Source organism: Microcaecilia unicolor, unplaced genomic scaffold (genome assembly GCF_901765095.1).
Source record: "Microcaecilia unicolor unplaced genomic scaffold, aMicUni1.1, whole genome shotgun sequence".
In the NCBI taxonomy this organism is placed as follows: Eukaryota; Metazoa; Chordata; class Amphibia; order Gymnophiona; family Siphonopidae; genus Microcaecilia; species Microcaecilia unicolor.
In genome coordinates this window covers 25529-50902 of record NW_021963780.1, presented here as the reverse complement: position 1 = coordinate 50902, position 25374 = coordinate 25529, and the positions used below count along the sequence as shown (strand labels likewise).

The 25374-nt window shown below is 46.4% G+C and overlaps 1 protein-coding gene across 1 annotated transcript; it reads left to right on the top strand.

Moving 5' to 3' along the window:
- Positions 1-394: 394 nt before the first annotated feature.
- LOC115459626 (connector enhancer of kinase suppressor of ras 2-like) lies at positions 395-25374 on the top strand (the record flags this gene model as incomplete). Its single annotated transcript, XM_030189433.1, has 3 exons — positions 395-606; positions 20878-20967; positions 25160-25374. Coding segments are annotated over 3 exons (517 nt in total), but the record flags the coding sequence as incomplete, so codon positions are not given.

Here is a 25374-nt window from a genome sequence, read left to right as displayed (position 1 = left end):
GGAAAATAATTGTTATTTTATGATGCGCAGCGGAAACCGGGCAGTAATAGTCATTCTACGGGCATAGATGATTACCGCACAGTTACTGAGTGAGACCTTACTGCTAAGTCAATGGGGTGGCGGTAAGATCTCAGACCCAAAATGGAAGCGCGCCAATTTTAATTTTACCGCACATCCATTTTCAGCAAAAAATGTTTTAAAAGGCATTTCTTTTACAGGCTTGCTGAGAAATGGATCTGTGTGCGCCCAAAACATGCGCCTACACTATCGCAGCCCATTTTTCAACGCACTTTAGTAAAAGGACCCCTGAGATTGTGAATGCGTTACCTCTGAAAAGCTGTCATTTCTTTTCCATCTCTTCACACACTGTGTCCCCCTCCCTTGTTTCCACTAGGGATGAAAAGGGAAATCTTCCCTCTGAAGATCTCAGCCGACACTTAATGAGTAAGCCAGTCTCCAAAGGATCCGAGTCTCCTAACTCCTTCCTTGACCAGGAGTATCGGAAGCGCTTTAACGTGGTTGAAGAAGATGCAATTTTGTACTGCTATGAATACGAGAAAGGAAGGACAAGCATCTCAGGAAAACGGGAGAGCACACCAACATATGGTAACTAAAAACAATTCAAGATATCAAATACCGGAAAGCAAAAATAACCAAAGATATATCAGCAAAATATTTGTGTTCAAGACAGTAACGGAAGAGAACTGTATATTACCATTAAGATAAATTGGACGTGTTTATCCACTCCTACCCTAGCTGAGATAACATTTCATCACCTCTCTGACCTCATGTGGAACCTTCTTTAAATTAGTCCCTTTACTTTCTAACTCCTCTTACTCGCTTACCACGTATTGGCATGGAGGAGTAGCCTAGTGGTTAGTGTAGTGGACTGGAGTGGAGGAGTAGCCTAGTGGTTAGTGCAGTGGACTTTGATCCTGGGGAACTGAGTTCCATTCCCACTGCAGCTCCTTGTGACTCTGGGCAAGTCACTTAACCCTCCATTGCCCCAGGTACAAAATAAGTACCTGAATATATGTAAACCGCTTTGAATGTAGTTGCAAAAACCACAGAAAGGCAGTATATCAAGTCCCATTCCCCTTTCCCAACTACTATATGTTCCATCTTTGCTTATACCCTTCACTATCAATTAAAATGTTCAATTACGTTATTTTGTTGACATTGTAAGTGGGATACTATGCCATTCTATTTTATTATTATTTGAATACTTTTACTGCTGTGCCTATTGCTCATGTTTGATCTATTCTTAATGTACACCGCCTTGAGTGAATTCCTTCAAAAAGGCGGTAAATAAATCCTAATAAATAAATAAAATAAATAACAAAAGAAACCTCAACTGCCCAGGAAGCCTACAAAGATGGTCTTCCAATTAGGGCTTTTTGTTTTTTTCAGCTACTTACAGACACTAAGGGCTAGGTTTACTAAGCGGAGCTATGGGCACGTTAGCATTTTTAACGCACGTAAATGGCTTACATGTGTTAATTGCTAATGCATAGAAATGTATAGGTGCATTAGCACCTTAAATTTAAAGGCACGTTCAAAACGCTAACGCACCTTAGTAAACATTCCCCTAATTGAGAAGAGAATTGTTCATTGATTAGGATTGAGATATGTGCCCTGTTTTATTTATTTATTGCATTTATACCCCACATTTTCCCACCTATTTGCAGGCTCAACGTGGCTTACATAGTACCATCAAAGGCGTTTGCCTAGTCGGTGGATAACAAATACAAAGTTGCATAGTGATCGTATGAGATATAAGTGGAGGGTCGGAATGGATGAAGATTGCGTGTTGTCCTGTTCGATCATAGTCATGCTGTGTTGGTAGGTGAAGACGGTTACGTGGGGTCATTGGGGTAGGCCTTTTTGAAGAGGTAGGTTTTTAGTGATTTCCTGAAGTTCAAGTGGTCATGGATTGTTTTCACAGCTTTTGGGAGCCCATTCCATAGTTGTGCGCTTATGTAGGAGAAGCCGGCTGCGTAAGTTGTTTTGTATTTCAGTCCTTTGCAATTTGGGTAGTGTAGGTTTAGGTAGGATCTTGACGATCTGACTTTGTTTCTTATTGGTAAGTCTATAAGGTCTGTCATGTATCCTGCGACTACGCCGTATATGATTTTGTGGACTAAGGTGCAGATTTTGAAGATGATCCGCTCTTTGATTGGGCGCCAATGCAACTTTTCTCGGAGGGGTTTGGCACTTTCGAAGCGTTTTCTTGTTACAGCAGTTTTTTCTTCCTATAAGGGAGTTGTTTTCTGTTGTGGCTTTTTTCGGGGCTTTATATGAAACCTGTGATAACAGCCCTATCTGGAAGACCATCTTTGTAGGCTTCCTGGGCAGTTGAGGTTTCTTTTATCATTTATCTTAAAGGTTATATACAATTCTCTTCCGTTACAGTCTTGAGCAAGACTAAATCCAATAAACCTTTCTATTGCAGAATGCGTTGTACCTTAAGCCACAGATATCCAGAAAAAATACCACTGTGTCCACAGGAATCATGCCAGAGACGCACAAGAGTTGGGAGGGATTTTGTGCTTTTAAACAAAATAATATAAAACTAACATGATGGTTAGTATGCAGTATTTTCCTTCGTGAGCAAAGCAGAATGCGTAAAAATAAGGGTCAGCAAACAAGTGTTAGGCGAGACCATTTACATAGTAACATAGTAACATAGTAGATGACGGCAGAAAAAGACCTGCACAGTCCATCCAGTCTGCCCAACAAGATAACTCATATTTGCTGTTTTTTGTGTATACCCTACTTTGATTTGTACCTGTGCTCTTCAGGGCACAGACCGTATAAGTCTGCCCAGCACTATCCCCGCCTCCTAACCACCAGCCCCGCCTTCCACCACCGGCTCTGGCACAGACCGTATAAGTCTGCCCCGCACTATCCCCGCCTCCCAACCACCAGCCCCACCTCCCAACCACCAGCTCTGGCACAGGCACAGACCGTATAAGTCTGCCCAGCACTATCCTCACCTCCCCACCACCAGCCCTGCCTCCCAACCACCGGCTCTGGCACAGACCGTATAACTCTGCCCAGCCCTATCCCCGCCTCCCAACCACCAGCCCCGCCTCCCGATCTTGACTAAGCTCCTGAGGATCCATTCCTTCGGCACAGGATTCCTTTATGCTTATCCCACGCGTGTTTGAATTCTGTTACCGTTTTCATTTCCACCACCTCCCGCGGGAGGGCATTCCAAGCATCCACTACTCTCTCCGTGAAAAATTACTTCCTGACATTTTTCTTGAGTCTGCCCCCCTTCAATCTCATTTCATGTCCTCTCGTTCTACCACCTTCCCATCTCCGGAAAATGTTCGTTTGCGGATTAATACCTTTCAAATATTTGAACGTCTGTATCATATCACCCCTGTTTCTCCTTTCCTCCAGAGTATACATGTTTAGTTCAGCAAGTCTCTCCTCATACGTCTTGTAACACAAATCCCATACCATTCTCGTAGCTTTTCTTTGCACCGCTTCAATTCTTTTTACATCCTTAACAAGATACGGCCTCCAAAACTGAACACAATACTCCAGGTGGGGCCTCACCAACGACTTATACAGGGGCATCAACACCCCCTTTCTTCTGCTGGTCACACCTCTCTTTATACAGCCTAACAACCTTCTAGCTACGGCCACTGCCTTGTCACACTGTTTCGTCGCCTTCAAATCCTCAGATACTATCACCCCAAGATCCCTCTCTCCGCCCGTACCTATCAGACTCTCCCCGCCTAACACATACGTCTCCCGTGGATTTCTACTTCCTAAGTGCATCACTTTGCATTTCTTCGCATTGAATTTTAATTGCCAAACCTTAGACCATTCTTCTAGCTTCCGTAGGTCCTTTTTCATGTTTTCCACTCCCTCCGTGGTGTCCACTCTGTTACAGATCTTAGTATCATCCGCAAATAGGCAAACTTTACCTTCTAACCCTTCGGCAATGTCACTCACAAATATATTGAACAGAATCGGCCCCAGCACCGATCCTTGAGGCACTCCACTACTTACCTTTCGCTCCTCCGAGCGAATTCCATTCACCACCACCCTCTGGCGTCTGTCCGTCAACCAGTTCCTAATCCAGTTCACCACTTCGGGTCCTATCTTCAGCCCATCCAGTTTATTTAAGAGCCTCCTGTGGGGAACCGTGTCAAAAGCTTTGCTGAAATCTAAGTAGATTACGTCCATAGCTCGTCCCTGATTCAATTCTCCTGTCACCCAATCAAAGAACTCAGTGAGGTTCGTTTGGCACGATTTCCCTTTGGTAAATCCATGTTGTCTCGGATCTTGCAACTTATTGGCTTCCAGGAAATTCACTATCCTTTCCTTCAGCATCGCTTCCATTACTTTTCTAATAACCAAAGTGAGGCTTACCGGCCTGTAGTTTCCAGCTTCTTCCCTATCACCACTTTTGTGAAGAGGGACCACATCCGCTGATCTCCAATCCCTCGGAACCTCTCCCATCTCCAAGGATTTATTAAACAAATCTTTAAGAGGACCCGCCAGAACCTCTCTGAGCTCCCTCAATATCCTAGGGTGGATCCCATCCGGTCCCATGGCTTTGTCCACCTTTAGCTTTTCAAGTTGTTCATACACACTCTCTTCCGTGAACGGTGCTCTATCCACTTCAATCTCATTTGTACTTTTTGCAGTCCATCGTGGTCCTTCTCCAGGATTTTCTTCAGTGAAAACAGAACAAAAGTATCTATTTAGCAAATTTGCTTTTTCTTCATCATTATCCACATAGCGGTTCGCAGTATCTTTTAGTCTCACAATTCCCTTTTTAGTCATTTTCCTTTCACTAATATACCTGAAGAAAATTTTGCCACCCCTCCTCACATTTCTAGCCATTTGTTCTTCCGTTTGCGCTTTCGCCAGTCGTATCTCTCTCTTGGCTTCTTTCAGTTTCATCCGGTATTCCTCCTCGTGTCCCTTTTCATGAGTTTTTTTGTATTTCTGGAACGCCAACTCTTTAGCCTTTATTTTCTCAGCCACTTGCTTGGAGAACCATATCGGTTTCCTTTTTCTCTTGCTTTTATTTACTTTCCTTACTTAAAGGTTTGTGGCCCTATTTATAGCTTCTTTCAGTCTGGACCACTGTCCTTCCACTTCTTGTATTTCCTCCCATCCCATCAGCTCCTTCCTCAGGTATTCCCCCATTTTACTAAAGTCAGCATGTTTGAAATCCAGGACTTTGAGTTTTGAGTGGCCACCCTCCTCTTCAGCCGTCATATCAAACCAAACCGTTTGATGGTCACTGCTGCCCAGGTGGGCACCCACTCGGACATTTGACACATTATCCCCATTTGTGAGTACCAGATCTAGCGTCGCTCCCTCCCTCGTGGATTCTGACACCATTTGTCTGAGCAAAGCACTTTGAAAAGCATCCACGATCTCTCTACTTCTTTCCGATTCCGCAGACGGAACCGTCCAATCTACATCCGGCAGATTGAAATCTCCCAACAACAGCACCTCTCTTTTCTTCCCCAACTTTTGAATATCAGCGATCAAATCTTTATCTAGGTCCTCCAATTGTGTCGGAGGTCTGTAGACAACACCCACATGGACAGAGGTTTTATCGCTTCTTCCTTTCCCCAGTTCCCTGTCATTTCAGTCGCTGCGATATCATTTCTCACATACAGAGCTACTCCTCCACCTTTACGCCCCTCTCTATCCTTCCTAAAAAGATTATAGCCTGGTATGTTTGCATCCCATTCATGGGAACCATTGAGCCATGTCTCTGTGATTGCAACTATGTCCAAGTCTGCCTCCAAGATTAGGGCATGAAGGTCCTGAACTTTATTGCTTAGACTGTGAGCATTTGTGGTCATCACTTTCCATCTATATTTCCAAGTATGTGTTTTGGTTTTAGTGATTTGGGGGTGTCTTTTCTCTTTGGGTACCTTCATATCTTTTTGTTCCACCTTCTTTGCTTTTTCTTTCTCTTCCGCCTCAGTTTTATTTTCAGGAGCATCACAGTGCTGTAGTGGAGCAAAAGAATTCTGTAGGGTTTACCCATTTACTGGGTTAACTCAGTACTTCGTTGATTTATTTATTTATGATATTTATATCCCACACTATCTCAAACAAGTTTGAGTTCAATGTGGCTTACAAAAAACAGTATAGGTTACATAACAACGAATAATGCATAAGAAAATAATTTGTTGTAATAATCCAATTGTACAGTACAGTATCATAAACATACTGGGATAATTGTGGATGTTTAACATTTAGAAAATCTATTATGAATGAGAAATTGTACATGAAGCAAAGAGAAAGTTAATGGTAAATAGAGTAATAACCAGTTCAGGGGTCCTTTTACTAAGGTGCGGTGAAAAATGGTTTGCGATAATGTAGGCGTGGGTTTTGGGCGCATTCTGATCCATTTTTTAGCATGCCTGTAAAAAAGGCCTTTTTTGCCAAAAATGGACATGCGGCCAAATGAAAATTGAAAGACAGTAAACTCCCCTTTCGTGTGTACCTCCCTTTCTGTCTTATTTACAATGGAGTTGTACCCCCCCCCCCTTCCATCACTGTTTTCTTTGTGTCTTTATGTTTGATCGCATTATAATCCGATTGTAAGCTGACTAGATTGTACTCTCAAAGGCGGCAGTGGCGTTCCTTGGTCGGCTGCCACCCAGGGCGGTTCGCCGCTGCATACTCCCCCTACCCTGGGTGCAGCATCATCCGTGCCCCCCCCCCAAAGACAAATCCACCACTGTGTCGGGTCCTTTTTTGATTTGCCCTAAATAAAGACCGTTGGACTTTATCTCCAGTGGTGGATTTGTCTTTGGTCAGCCTCTGCTTTTGCCTGCTGTGTTCCTTTGCCGTAGAGGGATCCCCTGCTTTGTTTTTTGATTCTTGGACTCATGCTGGACCATTTCTCTTCCACATCTGGAAAAAAGGGGGTGGGGGGGGGGGGGTTGGTGCCGGGAAATGGACGTGCGGCAAAATTAAAACCAGCGTGCGTCTATTTATGGCCTGAGCCCTTAACGCCATCCATTGAGATAGCAGTAAGGGCTCACACGTTACCCGCGTGGTAACCGTCCAGTGCTCTCCAGCTGCTGATTTCTGCCAGGAATACCCCTGCGGTAGAAAATAGAAAATTATTTTCTACCACGTGTTTTCAGCACACACCAAACTCCGAATTACCACCAGGTGCACACGCTAGCCAGGCGGTAATGCCAATTTGACACACACTGTACACATGTAAGTCCTTTCGTGCCTTTGTAAAAGGGCCCCTATGTTACTACCCTGTTTCCCCGAAAGTAAGACATCCCTCGAAAATAAGACCTAGTAGAGGTTTTCCTGAATTGGTAGATATAAGGCCTCCCCCGAAAGTAAGACCTAGCAAATTTTTGTTTGAAAGCAGGGCCGCCGAGAGCCGGACAAGGCCACCTCCACCCACTCTCCGTCACTCCCGGAACTAACCTTAAATGCCTCCTTTCACCTTCGCAGCAAGCAGCAGCAGGGCAGACCTCTCCTTCCTTCCGTGCCCTGCCCTCGCGGACGTTACGTCAGGCGAGGGCGGGACACGGAAGGAAGGAGTGGCCTGCCCTGCTGCTGCTTGCTGCGAAGGTGAAAGGAGGCGTTTAAGGTTAGTTCCGGGAGCGACGGAGGGCGGGCGGGCCAACCCCGATCCAACCCTGATGTTTCCCCGAAAAATAAGACAGCCCCTGAAAATAAGACCTAGCGCATTTTGGGGGGCAAAAATTAATATAAGACAGTGTCTGATTTTCTGGGAAACACGGTATCAGGCTCATTTTCAGAAGAGATAGACGTCCAGAAAGTGGCATAAATCAGCATTTGGACGTTTATCTCACAGAAACGTCCAAATCAGTATTATCAAAAGCTCCTTTTGGACGTCTTTCTCTGAAGTCCTTCAGAAGGACGTCCAGATCTCAAGGGGGCGTGCAGGGGGTGTGTTCAAGGTGGTACTTGGGTCCTAAGACACGGATGTCACAAAAGATGACATTTTGAGCTAGACCTGTTTTTATAATGAATAGCTGCAGTGGGAATTGAACCCACTTCCCCAGGATCAAAGTCTGCTGTATTAACCACTAGGCTACTCCTCTACTCCACACAAGAGGTGCCCCAAATGACTGGATGACCACTGGAGGGACTCGGGGATCACCTCCCCTTCCTCCCACAACTCACAAAACTTGGAGAAAAGGCGGCTGAGGGGAGATATGATAGAGTTCTATAAAATAATGAGTGGAGTTGAATGGGTAGATGTGAAGCGTCTGTTCACGCTTTCCAAAAATACTAGGACTGTGGGGCATGCAATGAAGCTACAATGTAGTAAATTTAAATCGAATCAGAGAAAATATTTCTTTACTCAACGTGTAATTAAACTCTGGAATTCATTGCCAGAGTAAAGGCGGTTAGCTTAGTGGAGTTTACAAAAGGTTTGGACGGCTTCCTAAAGGAAAAGTCCATAGACCGTTATTAAATGACTTGGGGAAAATCCACTATTTCTGGGATAAGCAGTATAAAATAAAACCAAGGTCAGGAACACCGGAACACAGGAACCGAAGACAAGAAGCACCGGCGTGGATCTCAAACACAATTAAGGCCGAAGCAAGGAAGGACTGGAGGCATGGCTTTAAATAGTGTAGGAATCAATCTCAAACATGTGCAGCTGATCCAAGATGGCTGCCCCCATCAGCAGAGATGCCCTACGTCCAAATATGGGCTTCCTTCCTGAAGCTAACCAACCCCAAGATGGCTGCCACAATCCGGGATGCCCATCCCAAGATGGCTGACCTATCCTGGAGATACCACAACAAAGATGTCCGGCTATCTCCGCCGGACCGCACCTCGCCGGCGATTCAGCCGCGCAGGCCTGAAGCCAGGTGAGGAACGTAACATCTGCCTGTCCCTAGTGATTGAAAACACAACATTGAAGCACACACACATACACTGGCAGCAATGCAGTTGCAGGACTCCTGCTCAGCTTAGAGCATGGTTCTCAACCCAGTACTCGGAAAACACCTAGCCAATCAGGTTTTCAGGATATCCACAGTGAAATAGATTTGCATGGAATGGAGGTAATGTTTGCAAATCTATGTCATGCACATTCATTGTCGATATCCTGAAATACTGAATGGCTAGGTGTGTCCTGAGGACTGGGGTTGTGAACCCCTGGCATAAAGGGAACAGTGCTTTTAAGTCCCGATATTCCAAGGATTTGTGCTGCTGACTTTGAGAGTTATGCTTCTAAACTGGCCTCTTTGAAAAGTTACTAGGGTGAATGCATCACTTTGTACAGTTTCACTAAACTCCTAAATTTAGGAGCATAAAAAGTGGACCTCATCAAGGGTGGATTTAGGGTGGAGAGAAAGAGTTATGAGCATAGTTGATGGAGTTCTTTTCTAGATTTTAGAGTTTTTTAAAAACTTATTTGTAAACTGCCTTGACATTGTCTAAGAAAAGATAGTATATAAAGTTTTAAATAAACATAAAGGTAAAGCACTGATAACAGGTTATGCTAGTATTCTGTAATGGAATTGGGGTGTCCAGATGCTGTCAGTGGTATCCATAAAGGGACATTTTCGAAAGAAACGTCTAAGTTGGAATTTGGACGTCTTTGCAAAACGTCCAGATTCGGAGGCAGGGAAAAGGTCATTTTTGAAAAAAGATGGGCGTCCATCTTTGTTTTCGAAAATACCATGGATGTCCTTGGATTTGGACGTCTGCTTTTCGGCCATTTTCGAACACAAAGACGTCCAAATGCAAGACATCCAAAAGAGAGGAGGAGTGGTTTAATGGTTAATGCAGCGGATTTTGATCTTGGCAACATGGATTCAATTCCCATTGCTGCTCCTTGTGACTTTGGGCAAGTCAAATGCACAAGGGGCATTTTTGGATATGATATCCAAGTTTGAATTTGGGCGTTTTTTTGGAAAACGTCCAAAATCAGAACAGGAAAGGTCATTTTCTACAAAAAAAATTCTCTCTTTTCCTTTTGAAAGTGTTGTTTGGAAAAATAAGTACATAAGTATTGCCAGACTGGGAAAGACCAAAGGTCCATCAAGCCCAGCATTCTGTTTCCAACAGTGGCCAATCCAGGTCACAAATACCCAGCAATGTGTTGCTGCCTGCCTTGACCTTGGACTGTTCTTTGACTATTCTTTGCTCTGCTGTTTACGGACTCCTGGACTGTGTTTGTTTGCCCACCTGTCTGGTCAGTGGTCGTGCAACCCCGCCAGTTCCGGAAGTCCTGCCGGCCGCTTGAACCCAGGGGCTCAACTCCTGGGGGACAGTGGCTAAGTGTTGTCTGGCTGCCTGACCGAGTGTGGTGGCACTCCATCCTCGCCGTGCTCAGTCGAGGCACAAGGGCTCACACATCCCCAGTCATAACAGCAGATTCCCTGGAATCCTGCAGAGCTTGCATGTTCCTCTTGAAAATGTGATTGCGAAACAGCGCCATCTATTGGAAGGACTGTAGGTGGAGGACTCCCGCTCTCCCCCTCAGCTTAGGGGGAACAGTGCCTGAGCCTTCACCGTGCCTAAGAAGCTTTTTTTGAAATTGCTATTATTGACTATCCATGACATTTGTTGGTACAGTTTCAAGGCTTTGCTTAATTTGCCTTCATTGCATATTTCTCATCTCATAATCCGAGACGGCCCTCCACTTCTCCGGGATTTCACTGTGGTGTTTCACTGCACACACATATCTCTCATTGCATCAGTACACTGCCTTCCCTCGTCTCATAATAGCATCTGCCTGAGGTTTTATTGACTGTTTGTTTGTTTGCCGCAAAATTGAATCAATGACAATTTTACCAGAAATCACTGGTATTCAGGAGCAGTAAAAAAATAATGGCCAACAATCAGTCAGGGCACACTTACAGAGAACTCCACGTCCCTCATTATGTTGGAATGTTCCTTTTCATACACTTCCAACATGCTTTCCAACAGCTTCCATGTCAATAACCATCAAAAACAGAAGAAATTCAGTATGAACAGAATCTCAAGAATACAGATCTCATGCCATAGAGAAGAGGACTGGGAAAGAAAAATAACACAGACAGGGGGCACCTCCTTTTAGTCACCCGGATATGTCCCGCAAATGACATGACAGATTCGGATAGGCTGGAGTGGGCTTTGACAGCAACTCCAGTATTTGGAACATAAGGACACAGCCGAGTGGACTTCTACAATCTGTGTCCCAGAAACAGCAAAGAAAGACCATGATCAAGTATATAATCTCACGTTCATTGCTTATTTGATCTTGAATTATGTTATTATTTGTTTGTTACATTTGTACCCCGTGCTTTCCCACTCATAGCAGGTTCAATGCGGCTTACATATTATTTACAGGTACTTATTTGCACCTGGGGCAGTGGAGGGTTAAGTGACTTGCCCAGAGTCACAAGGAGCTGCCTGTGACTGCAGTGGGAATTGAACCCAGTTCCCCAGGACCAAAGCCCACCACGCTAACCACTAGGCCACTCCTCCATTGATAGCAAATGTGACTGTTGGGCAGACTCGATGGGCCATTCAGGTCTTTATCTGCCGTCACTTACTATGGGGCCCTTTTACTAAGGCGTGCCGAAAAATGGCCTGCGCTGGTGTAGGCGCGTGTACCGGAGGCTCGCAGGTCTATTTTTCAGCACGCCTGCAAAAAAGGCCTTTTTTGGGCCCAAAAATGGACGTATATCAAAATAAAAAATTGGAGCTCATCCATTTTGGGCCTGAGACCTTACCGCCACCCACTGACATAGTGGTAAAGTCTCACACGTTAACCAGGCAGTAGTCATCAGCACGCACACTGCCGACTACCGCCTGGTTAGCGTTATGCGGTAGAAAATAAAAAATATTTTCTGCCGTGCTTATCGGATGCGCGTAAAAATTAGAATTACTTCCCGGGGCAAGCGGTAGCTCTAATTTGAAATGTGTTGTACGCGCGTAGGGGCCTACGCTCCTTTAGTAAAAAGGCCCTTATGTTACTATCCACCTTATAATTGAAAGAGAAAAACGCCTAGATTTCGACCCAAATCGGGAGATAGACGTTTATCTCACAAAAACGAATAAATCGGTATAATGGAAAGCCGATTTTGGACGTTTCCAACTGCACTCCATCGCGGAAGCGTACAAAGTTGATGGGGGCATGTCGGAGGCATGGCGAAGGTGGAACTGGGGCGTGGTTATCGGCCGAGGAGAGATGGGCGCCTTTCGCCGATAATGGAAAAAAAGTATGCGTTTGTAGCTAGAATTTAGGGCACTTTTCCTGGACCCTGTTTTTTTCACGAATAAGGCCCCAAAAAGTGCCCTAAATGACCAGATTACCACCAGAGGGAATCGAGGATGACCTCCCCTGACTCCCCCAGTGGTCACTAACCCCCTCCCACCACAAAACATGATGTTTCACAACTTTTTATTTTCACCCTCAAATGTCATACCCACCTCCCTGGCAGCAGTATGCAGGTCCCTGGAGCAGTTGTTAGGGGGTGCAGTGGACTTCAGGCAGGTGGACCCAGGCCCATCCCCCCCTACCTGTTACAATTGTGCTGCTTAATGCTTAGTCGTCCAACCCCCCCAAACCCACTGTACCCACATGTAGGTGCCCCCCTTCACCCCTTAGGGCTATAGTAATGGTGTAGACTTGTGGACAGTGGGTTTTGAGGGGGATTTGGGGGGCTCAACACACAAGGGAAGGGTGCTATACACCTGGGAGCTCTTTTACCTTTTTTTTTGTTTTTGTAAAAGTGCCCCCTAGGGTGCCCGGTTGGTGTCCTGGCATGTGAGGGGGACCAGTGCACTACGACTCCTGGCCCCTCCCACGAACAAATGCCTTGGATTTATTCGTTTTTGAGCTGGGCGCTTTCATTTTCCATTATCACTGAAAAACAAAAACGCCCAGCTCACAAATTGTCGAATAAAACATGGACGTCTATTTTTTTCGAAAATACGGTTCGGTCCACCCCTTCAAGGACCCGTTCTCGGAGATAAACGCCCATGGAGATAGACATTTTCATTCAATTATGCCCCTCCACGGATACCACATGGTGAGAGCGTATTCTGTGACGGCATCTGGGAACCCTAATTCCATTATAAAATGCTAGCATAATCTTTTATCAGTGCTTTACATTTATGTTTAAGTTTATTTAAAACTTGATGTACCCTCTTTTCTTAGAAAAGGTCAGGGCTTTTTTTTGAGGGGGTACTTGGGGGTACTGCTAAAATCACTGTGTTTTTTTCTAGCAAAAAAGGTGCCTGTACTCAAATGCCAGGCTACCCTTCAGGGTTGGGGTGATCACTGAGGGACCCACCCCACAAAAGCCAGGCCCCCTGCAACCAGTCACAGAATCTATGACAAGGCAGAACTGGTGTGTAGAGCCTGAGCTCTTTCATTTAAACTTGGGGACCATGGGTCAATTTTAGCAGACAATGGAAAAGGTGCCGGTACTCAGTACCCCCAAGTACCCCCTCAAAAAAAATCCATGGCTAAAATTGACCCATGGACCCCAAGTTTTAATGAAAGAGTTCAGGCTCTACACACCAATTTTGCCTTTTGTCATAGATTCTGTGACTGGTTGCAGGGGGCCTGGCTATTGTGGGGTGGGTCCCTCAGTGATCACCCCACCCCTAAAAGGTGGCTTAGCATTTGAGTACGGGCACCTTTTTTGCTAGAAAAACCGCACTGGAAGACATCAAGGGGTTTTACAAATAATTTTTTTTAAATACTTTAAAATCTAGAAAAGAACTCCATCAGCTACTAGGAAAGCAAACAATCAAACCAACAAAAGGAAGGAATAAGACAAGGTAAACATCACAAACAAAACAGATAATATAAACAATATAAACCAAGTAAATCATAAAAAGATCAGAAACATTGATGCTTCCGAAATACACCAACAGGATCAACTCTCCATTTTCAAGACATAGCAAAAGCCAACTGAAAAAAATGCATATTAAGAGAGATCTTACATTTAGTAAAAGACCATTTTGCTGTAATACTGGATGGTAAATTATTCCAAAGGGTCAGAGCCAGAAAAAAGAATGTTGGTGATCTAGTGGACTCATAATGAGCAAATTTAGAGGAAGGGACAACCAAACGATGCCCACACCTGAAATGCTGGGTGGCTATTTTTTCAATAAAGTGGCTACCCTGATGAGTCATTAATCCAGCACAGCTAAAAAGGTTCAACGACTGGTTGCACTACAGAAAGTGGATTGGGTAAATCTCTCTTATCTGCACCCTTCTCCTCCACTGCTAACTCCAGACTCCATTCCTTTTATCTTGCTGCACCATATGCCTGGAATAGACTTCCTGAGCGGGTACGTCAAGCTCCATCTCTGGCCGTCTTCAAATCTAAGCTAAAAGCCCACCTTTTTGACGCTGCTTTTAACTCCGAACCATTATTTTATCATCCTCACTTTAATATTCCCTTATTCCTTATTTGTCCTGTTTGTCTGTCCTAATTAGATTGTAAGCTCTGTCGAGCAGGGACTGTCTCTTCATGTTCAAGTGTACAGCGCTGCGTACATCTAGTAGCGCTATAGAAATGGTAAGTAGTAGTATTAGTCTTTGGGATTCCGGAATCTTGCTACTCTTTGGGATGCTGGAATCTTGCTACTTTGGGATTCTGGAATCTTGCTACTCTTTGTCCTTATCCCTTATCTGGCCTGTTTGTCTGTTCTGATTAGATTGTAAGCTCTGTCGAGCAGGGACTGTCTCTTCGTGTTCAAGTGTACAGCGCTGCGTATGTCTAGTAGCGCTTTAGAAATGAGAAGTAGTAGTAGTATTGTTCAAATCAGCCCACGTTGTACTATTTATTTATTGCATTTGTTCCCCACATTATCCCACCTAGTGGAAGGTTCAATGTGGCTTACATTTAACTTAAAGGGAAAGGGACCTTGATATACCACCTTTCTGTGGCTTTTGCAACTACATTCAAAGCAGTTTACGTAGTATATACAAGTACTTATTTGTACCTGGGGCAATGAAGGGTTAAGTGACTTGCCCAGAGTCACAAGGAGCTGCAGTGGGAATTGAACCCAGTTCTCCAGGATCAAAGTCTGCTGCACTAACCACTAGGCTACTCCTCCACTAGGTTACATGTTACATATTACTCATGTCTTCTGACTGGGTCTGCAGATTATGATCAAGGGAATCTCTGAAACACGACTTCCGTATAGCAAAGAATACTTTATCATCATTATTGTCATAATCATCTGCATTAGTAGTGTTGTCTGATTCATCACTTGCTCCTTCATCTTTATCTTCATTATCATAGTCATGCTGTCTAATTACAAAGAAGGCTTTCACAAAGTTGGAATCATTGTCTGTTGTTGTTCTAACAGTTTTTCATCTGATGGCAAACTGTTTGAACATCTTTGAGAATTGATGCAAGAACATCAAATGTGTGGGAACCTTGAAGCGATACCAAGGCATTATAGTATTTTTGGTCTTATTCACCATCCCTTTCCTAATAATTCCTAGCATCCTGTTTGCTTATTTGGCCACCACCACACACTGAACAGAAGATTTCAGCATATTATCTATAATGACACCTAGATCTTTTTCTTAAATGCTGGACTCTAGCGTCAGGTAATTATGATTCGGATTATTTTTTTCCAATGTGCATCACCTTGTATTTGTCCACATTAAATTTCATCTGCCATTTGGATGCCCAATTTCGAATTTCCTAAGGTCTTCCTGCAATATTTCACAGTCCGCATGTGTTTTAACAACCTTGAATAGTTTTTTTGTCATCTGCAAATGTAATCACCTCACTCGTCGTCCCGATTTCCATATAATTTATAAATGTGTTGAATAGCATCGGTCCTAGTACTGATCCCTGTGGCACTCCACTGTTCACCCTCCTCTGTTGAGAGAAATGACCATTTAACTCTGCCCTCTGTTTTCTGTCCAATAACCAAATCCTAATCCACACCCTTGCCTCCTATCCCATGACTTTTTAATTTTCTCAAACCCTTCTGAAAATCTAGATACACTACATCAACCAGCTCACCTTTATCCACATGTTTATTCATGCCTTCAAAGTAATGAAGCAAGTTGGTGAGGCAAGACTTCCCTTGGCTGAATCCATGCTGACTCACTCTGTCCTATTAAATATGTTCCTTAATTTTAGTCTTTATAATAGTTTCCACTATTTTGCCTAGCACTGACATCAGGCTTACCAGTCTGTAATTTCCTGGATCACCCTTGGAACCCAGGTGATTTACTACTCTTTTAATTTGTCAATTTGGCACAGTACATCAGTTCAGGTTAACCGAGATTTCTTTCAGTTCCTCCGCATCATCACCCTTGAAAACCATTTCCGGTACAGGCAGATCTCTTACACCTTCTTCCATAAAGACCGAAGCAAAGATACAGCTTGCCAGACTAGAGGTGGGACTTCTCTACATTGTCCTTGAAGGTTTCCTCTGTGTACCTGTCCGTCTCTCTCATCTCCTCCAAGTCTGCTACTCTAGCCTCAAGAGAATGGACCCGTTCTCTGAGAGCTAGGAGCTCTTTGCATCGGGCACACACATATAACCGCTCACCAACTAGGAGATAATCATACATGTGACACTCAATGCAAAATACGGGATAGCACAAAATCAAGCCATTAGGATGTGAGAGAAGTCAATATTCTTTGTAGACTGGCCTCACATACATCTCAGGAGAGCAGTGGGGCACCGCTGTGGACTTCATATAAAAGTTCTCAGATACACATCTCTCCATTGATCCCTTATCTTGTCTGTAGAACCCTCCAAAACCCACTTCCTCAGTTGTACACCACTACAGTGGCCCTCATGGGTGAAGGAGTCGGCTATATGTAGGTACGGTAGGTTTTGGACTGCTGACACATTCCACCACAAGTGTAACAGTTAGAGTGGGATATGGGCCTGGGTCCCTTCTCCACAGTGTACTGCACTGACCACTAGGCTACTCCAGAGACCTGCTTTTTGCTCTAATAGGACTGGCTATAACATCTGAGACTGTGGTAGAGGCTGGTATATACTGTGTCCAACAGGTGAGAGAGAGCTAGGATGCAATTCATCACACTATCTATCTATATATCTATAGAGAGAGAGATGGGGAAGTTGGGGGGGGGGGGATATTTGCACAATGAGTTGTAAGGTCTAGCACCTTAGCTTCTTCTCTGCACTTGTTGGCGAATTTCTGTAGAATTGTCCCGTCTTCCGCCGGGACCAACACGCGCCTGCTCGCCGCTGGCGCCGGTGGACCGTGGGACCCGGGGCTGCCAGGGATGGCCGGCCTTCGCCGCGGGTCCTCCGGTGGCCGGCCATCGCCAGCCAGAAGGGAAAGGTGGCCATTACCTTAGTCCGGCGGCAGAGGATCGCCGGTTGTTCCCGCTGGTGGCCGGCCTTCCAGTTCCGCTAGGGAACCTCTGCAACATGGCGCCGGCAGTGGATAGCCGGCGTCTCTTCCGGTTGCGGGGCCAAGCAGGGGAAGCGGTGGCTGGCGTCATCTTGGATTGGATACGGAAAGGCTCATCCGCAGGAAGCACCAGCTGGGGCCCCACGTTAATGGGAAGGCCTACTTAAGGAGCACCACTCCTCTTGGCCAGTGCTTCGGCTTCTTGTTCCTGAGAGCTCCGCATCGTTGGATAGAACTCTGTACCTTGCTATCAGACACTGCCTGTCTCGACCACTGCCTGCTACTGACTCTCCTGGACCGCTGCCTGTCTCGACCACTGCCTGCTACTGACTCTCCTGGGCCGCTGCCTGTCTCGACCACTGCCTGCTACTGACTCTCCTGGACCGCTGCCTGTCTCGACCACTGCCTGCTACTGACTCTCCTGGGCCGCTGCCTGTCTCGACCACTGCCTGCTACTGACTTTCCTGGACCGCTGCCTGTCTCGACCACTGCCTGCTACTGACTCTCCGGGACCGCTGCCTGTCTCGACCACTGCCTGCCACTGACTCTCCTGGACCGCTGCCTGTCTCGACCACTGCCTGCTACTGACTCTCCTTGTTCGCTGTCTGCTTCTTCCAGAAGCCCTGTCTGCCCCCTGTTCCCGAAGCCCTGTAGGCTGCCCGCACCTGGAGGCTCAACTTCCGGGGAACGGCGGCCTTCCCAGGCGAAGAGTGGGGGTGGGTCGGCTGTCCTCTGGAGAAGGAGGGGTTTACTCCGCCGTCTCCGGCCGGATCCAAGAGCTCACACCCGTAATCTGCTCAACCTTTGGCGGAGCAAGACAAGAATGTGAGTCTCCATCTTTCCCAGTGATCAAATTCTAGTCTCGGTTCAGTAAGAGACGCACTGACTCCCTCCAGTGCCAGACACTTTGGGGCTCATTTTCGAAAGAGAAAAACATCTAAAAAGGTGGCACAAAGCAGCACTTCGACGTTTTTCTCTCCAAAACGTCCAAATCGGTATTTTTGAAGTCCATTTTCCAGACATTTTTCTATGCTGTTCATCTGCAGTGCATCCAGATCTCAAGGAAATGTGTTAAGGGCGGGATTTGGGTGATCCTAAGACTTGGACGTTTTTCAACCATAATGGAACAAAAACGTCCAGTACTAAAACTAAAACATTTTGAGCTAGACCTGTTTTAATAATGACTAAGCTACAAAAAAGTGCCCTAAATGACCAGGTGACTACTGGAGGAATAAAGGAATGACCTCCCCTTACTCCCCCAGTGGTCACTGACCCCCTCCCACCCCCCAAAGATGTAAAAGAAACAGTACATACCAGCCTCTACGACAGTCTCAGATATTATAGCCAGAGGAAAGGAGAAACAGAGGTGACATGATACAGACTTTCAAATATTTGAAAGGTATTAATCCGCAAATTAACCTTTTACGGAGACAGGAAGACGGTAGAACTAGAGGACATGAATTGAGGTTGAAGGAGGGGCAGGCTCGGGAGTAATGTCAGGAAGTATTTTTTCACGGAGAGGGTGGTGGATACATGGAATGCCCTCCTGCGTGAGGTGGTGGAGATGAAAATGGTAATGGAATTTGAACATGTGTGGGACAAACACAAAGGAATTCTGTTTAGAAGTTAATGGTGGCCAAATTTGGACGCCAAAAAAAATGCGTAGTTGGATGCCCTGTTTATAAACTAGCTCCAGGATCCGCGCCAAAGTATTTACACCAAAATGTCCGTTAGATACGGATCGCCTGATTTCTATAATACTGCGTGCATTTTTCATTAACGCCCCTGACCCGACTGTGCCCCTCCCATGGCCAAGCCCCCTTTTCAGTTACATGTTATGAGTTCCTTTTACTAAGGTGCGCTGAAAAATCGCCTGCGCTGTTGTAGGCGCATGTATTGGACGTGTGCAGGTCTATTTTTCAGAGCTCCTGTAAAAAAGGCCCTTCTGGGCCGAAAATGGATGTGCGGCAACATAAAAATTGGCGTGCGTCCATTTTGGGCCTGAGACCTTACCGCCACCCATTGACTTAGCAGTAAGGTCTCATGCGTTAACTGGGTGGTAATCAGCGCACGCTGCAGATTACCGCCTAGTTAGCGCCACGTGGTACAAAATAAAAAATATTTTCTACCGCGCATACCGGATGTGCATAAAAAATGGAATTACCACCTAGGGCCCGTGGTAGCCAGGCGGTAGTTCCAAATTGACATGCGTTGGATGCATGTAGGTACCTTTCCTGCTTATTTTCGAAGGAGATCGCCGGCCATCTCCTGAACCCAGCCAAATCGGTATAATCGAAAGCCGATTTTGGCCAGCTTCAACTGCTTTCTGTCGCAGGGCCGGACAAAGTTAAAGGGGGCTTGTCAGCAGGGTATGGAAGGCGAGACGGAGGGCGTGGTTACGAGATGGCCGCCTTCGGCCGATAATGGAAAAAAGAAGGCCGGCTCTGACGAGCATTTGGCTGGCTTTACTTGGTCCATTTATTTTTAGGACCAAGCCTCAAAAAAAGTGCCCCAATTGACCAGATGACCACCGGAGGGAATGGGGGATGACCTCCCCTTACTCCCCCAGTGGTTATCAACCCCCTCCCACCCAAAAAAAACAAAACATTTTTTTGCCAGCCTCTATGCCAGCCTCAAATGTCATACCCAGCTCCATCACAGCAGTATGCAGGTCCCTGGAGCAGTTTTTAGTGGGTGCAGTGCACTTCTGGCAGGTGGACCCAGGCCCATCCCCCCTACCTGTTACACGTGGTGGTAAATGGGAGCCCTCCAACCCCCCCAAAACCCACTGTACCCACATGTAGGTGCCCCCTTCATCCCTAAGGGCTATGGTAGTGGTGTAGAGTTGTGGGGAGTGGGTTTTGGGAGGGATTTGGGGGGCTCAGCACACAAGGTAAGGGAGGTATGCACCTGGGAGCAATTTTTGAAGTCCACTGCAGTGCCCCCTAGGGTGCCCGGTTGGTGTCCTGGCATGTGAGGGGGACCAGTGCACTACAAATGCTGGCTCCTCCCACGACCAAATACCTTGGATTTGGCCGGGTTTGAGATCGCCGGCATTAGTTTCCATTATTGCCGGAAACCAATGCCAGCCATCTCTAAAGCCGGCCCAGATGCTGAGATTTGGCCGTGGGCCGCCGCTTTACGGAGCCGGCCATATAGATGGCCGGTGCCGTTCGATTATGCCCCTCTATGCGTCTTAGTAAACAGGCCCCTAAAAGATTTGCAGACGCATCTTTGTAGGATAGTGCTTAGCGAATGCGCGCGCAAATCCTAACTGGAGTCAATTAACTGCAATAATTGGTTGCTAGTTATTGGCACATTACTCAGTTAAGTCGTGGGCGCCATTTTGGGCACCATATATAGAATTTAGGGGTGAGTGATTAAGACAATTAATAAAATGACCTCATAATCAGTATATGTTAAACAAGGCACAGAATTGGCAAATGGAAAACATTAAACAATGGGAAGTAATTCTCATGGCACCCTTTTTTGGCTTGTTCTAGGAAAGCTGCGTCCCATCTCAATGCCAGTTGAATACAATTGGGTTGGTGATTATGAAGATCCCAGTAAGATGAAACGAGACAGTAGAAGAGGTAAGCAGGTGACCTGTCGCCTTCCAAAACTTGCATCGCACCTTGACAGCAGTGTGAAATTTCAGGAGACGATGCATCAAACAATGATATGTCAAACGCAGGCGCTGCCCAAGGCAATCTGCCAGCCGAGGTTGGGATGAGATCCCCCCGCCCCGGTCTAGCATCTCCCCCCTTCCCTCCTCAACCCTCTTCCCTGAGTTTACCTTATTTTTTTCCCAAAAGGTAGCAGCAGCAGTTCCCATAGGCTAACCTGCCACTGGCACCAAGCAGCGGGGAAAAAAGGTCCTGCGCTAACGGCGGGGAGGGGGGAGGGGCATTTTTCCCGCATGCCAAGGCCCTTTTTACCGTAGTGGGTAAAAAGCCCCCAGCACACATGGTCATGCGTTAAGAGAACTCTTATCACATAGCCATATGACGGGGAGCCCTTACCACCACCCACTGAGGTGGCGATAAGGTATCCCACGATACCCAAATACCGCTGGGTTACCACCACACAGGCCATTTCTGGGGGATTTCTTTTTTCCCCGGAAATGGCGTGCACTCCAGGCGGAACTAACGCCGGTGACCGCGTTGCGCCAGCAGTAGTCCAGGAAGAGTGAGCAGTAAGCCTACGTTGGGCTTACCGCCGCTCTGTAAAAGGGCCCCTGAATTTACACATGCATCTTACTAGGGGCTATTCTATAAAGACGCAAGAGTAAATTTTCTAGCCTGCTGTTGAAAAGGGGGCATGGCCGTGGGAGGGGCGTGGGTGGGCCAGGAGCGTTTGCTGCAGATGCAAACAGGATTGTAGAATACGGGAGATCCACGCCTAAGATAGGCATGAGGATTTATACCAGGTTTCAGATGTTGTAAATTCTCGTGCCCAAAACTGAGCACAGATTCCGCTGCTAAGCGCTATTCTACAGAGCCCTACTCAGAACGCCGTTTATAAAGTAGCGCTCAGCGTTCATTTTTTTCGGCACCCACACTTGTGCGCCATTTACTGAATCTAGTCCAATATGTAAACCACTTTCAGGGGCATTTTCAAAAGAGAAGGGCGCCCATCTTCTGACACAAATCGGGAGATGGGCGTCCTTCTCTCAGGGTCGCCCAAATTTTGGGCGTCCTCAACTGCTTTCCATCGCGGGGATGATCAAAGTTCCCGGGTGCGTGTTGGCAGTGTACCGAAGGCAGGACGGGGGCATGGTTAACAGATAGGCGTCCTCGGCCGATAATGGAAGAAAGAAGGGCGTCCCTGACTAGCATTTGGCTGACTTTACTTGGTTCCTTTTTTTTCAGGACCAAGTCTTGAAAAGGTGCCCGAACTGACCAGATGACCACTGGAGGGAATCAGGGATGACCTCTCCTTACTCCCCCCAGTGGTCACCAAACCCTTCCCACCCAAACAAAAAAATTTAAAAACATTTTTTCCAGGCTCTATGCCAGCCTCAAATGTCATACCCAGTAGGCACTGCAGTGCACTTCAAGGAGGCAGGCCCAGGCCCATCCCCCCTCCTCTACCTGTTACACTTGTGGTGGTAAATGTGAGCCCTCCAAAACCCACCAGAAACCCACTGTACCCACATGTAGGTGCCTCCCCCTTCATCCCTAAGGGCTATGGTAGTGGTGTACAGTTGTGGGGAGTGGGTTTTGGGGGGGGGGGGGGGCTCAGCACCCAAGGTAAGGGAGCTATGCACCTGGGAGCAATTTGTGAAGTCCACTGAAGTGCCCCCTAGGTGCCCAGTTGGTGTCCTGGCATGTAAGGGGGACCAGTGCTCTACGAATGCTGGCTTCTCCCACGACCAAATGCCTTGGATTTGGTCGTGGGAGAAGCCCATCTTGTTTCAATAATACAGGTTGCCCCGCCCTTTCACGGCGCTGTCCTCAGAGATGGGTGCCCTTAGAGATGGTCGTCCCTGTTCGAAAATGCCCCACTTTGTAACGGCAGGAAGAAAGTATATCAAATCCCTTCCCCTTCCAATTGCATGCTAAGCCACTTACGCATGCCCTTACTGGAGAACGCTTACTGCGCTTGCACGCAAAAATGGCACATTTCCCTATAGTTATAGAATTGCTCTTAATGATCATAAAGCAGAAAGTGATGGGGAATGCTGGAGTGTGGATATGAATTTATTAACTACTAAAAGTGTATAATATTTCTCTTATATGAATATGAATGTTCTATTTTGCTCTTTTAGGGGTCCTTTTACTAAGACACGCTGAAAAATGGCCTGAACTAGTGTAGACTTGTGTTTTGGACACGCGCAGATCCATTTTTCAGCACACCTGTAAAAAATGCGCTTTTTGGGGGGGGCCAAAAATGGACGTGCGGCAAAATGAAAATCGGCAACGCATCCATTTTGGGCCTGAGACCTTACCGGCATCCATTCACTTAATGGTAGGGTCTCACGCATTAAATGGGCGGTAATCGTCAACACGCATACGCTGCCAGATAGCGCCGCGCAGGAAAATAAAATATATTTTCCAGCGCGCATAGTGGATGTGCGTAAAAAATGAAATTACCGCCTGGGCCACATGGTGGCCAGGCAGTATTCCGAATTGGTGCGCGTTGGGCTCGCGTAGGTGCTTAACGCAGCTTAGTAAAAGGAGCCCTTAATTACACTATATCCTAATATTTCTATTACTAACATTTAAATTTACCTATTTCCAAGCTTACCTCACTGTTCTAATTGTATATTACAAAATCAAAGAACACTGCACAATCTCTTTAGAAAATCATTTCATATCACATATATTATAGGTTTAAGGAAACACTTTAAGACAGGATGCAAAATACATATGGAGCAGGGGCGTAACCAGACTTCGGCTGCAGGGGGGGTCCAGAGCCTGAGGTGAGGGGGCGCATTTTAGCCCCCCCCCCCCCCCGGCGCCGACAATCCCCCCCCCCCTGCCATTGACGACCCCACCACCACCACCGCCGCCTTTGACCCCCCACCCTGCTGACGACCTTCTCAAACCCCCTCCCGCCGCCAACCCTCCCCCGCCGTCGCCTACCTTTGCTGGCGGGGGGATGTCAGACTTAGAAACAGAACGAAGGAAGAAGAGGACCTCGGCTGGCTGGGGTTGGGGTCCCCCGCCAGCAAAGGTAGCAGACGGCGACGGTGGGTTGACGGCGGAAGAGGAGGGTCGAGAGGGCCGTCAGCAGGGGGTCCAGGGTCAAATCTACACGCCCAGGCCCCCGTGGCCCCACATAGCTACGCCCCTGATATGGGGAAAAAGGCCTCATTTAATGTCTGTAGTGCTCACATGCAGTCCGCAAAAAAAGGCACAATCCAGACTTAATCATCATTGGCCAAAAACAACTCCTTTTTTTTATCATTTTCAATTTATTACGCTTTCTTCTACACAATATCCCAATTCATATTTCAATTGTGATTTTTTTTTCTTTTGTCATTTTTTTATATATATATATAAAACAAAAAAGCATATATAATCCCGGCATCAAGGGGCCCTTTTTCAAAGCCGCATAGGCGCCTATGCGCGTCCTACGCCTGTCAGTTTTGAACTACCGCCCAGGTACCGCGTGGCTCAGGCAGTAATTTCATTTTTTTACCTGCGTCCACTAAGCGTACTAGAAAATTTCCAGCGCGTGGCGCTAACCAGGTGGTAATCAGCATTGTATATGCGTAGACCATTACCACCCAGTTAACGTATGAGACCTTACCGCAAGGTCAGTGGGTGCTGGTAAGGTCTTAGTTCCCAAATGGACGCACGCCAATTTTTATTTTGCCGCACGTCCATTTTCGGCCAAAAAAAAGGCCTTTTTTGCAGGTTTCACTGACAAATGGACCTGCGCGTATCCCATACACGCGTCTACACCAGCACAGGCCATTTTTCGGCGCACCTTAGTAAAAGCCACCCCCCCCCCCCCCCAAGTGTGCATCCTGTTCTAATTGCATATTACAATGATAATTGGTCGTTGTGCTTACGTTATAGTAGCAGCTACTCCTGGTTGTACGCTGCCTTGGGTGAATCTCACGATAATAATAAATCTCAGTAGATAAATACTGGACATGTCGTTTAGATTCAGCCAGGGTAGTAGTGACACCGAGAGATAATTCAGGTTGGCTCTTGACTGTGAAGGTGATTGATGGGTGAGAAGAGGCAAGCGTCAGTAATTGGGTTCATCCACTCTTCAATGTCATGACTCACTTCAGTGCAAGAAAACAGAAGTTCTGTCTGTGTTGTTTAGAGAGCTCCCTGCTCCGATACATTAGCAATGAGAAAATACCTCAGGACGATTATATGCAGCCGAGGAACAACAAGAAGGAAACAGGGAAGAAATCCAAGAAAAAAGGGGAGAAGAATAAAAGTCCAAGCCATTACACCTTGGGAATGAGCGCGGACATGGACTTAATGCGACAGGATGTGGTGAGCCCGTCCATTACAGACACCGGCCTTTACCAC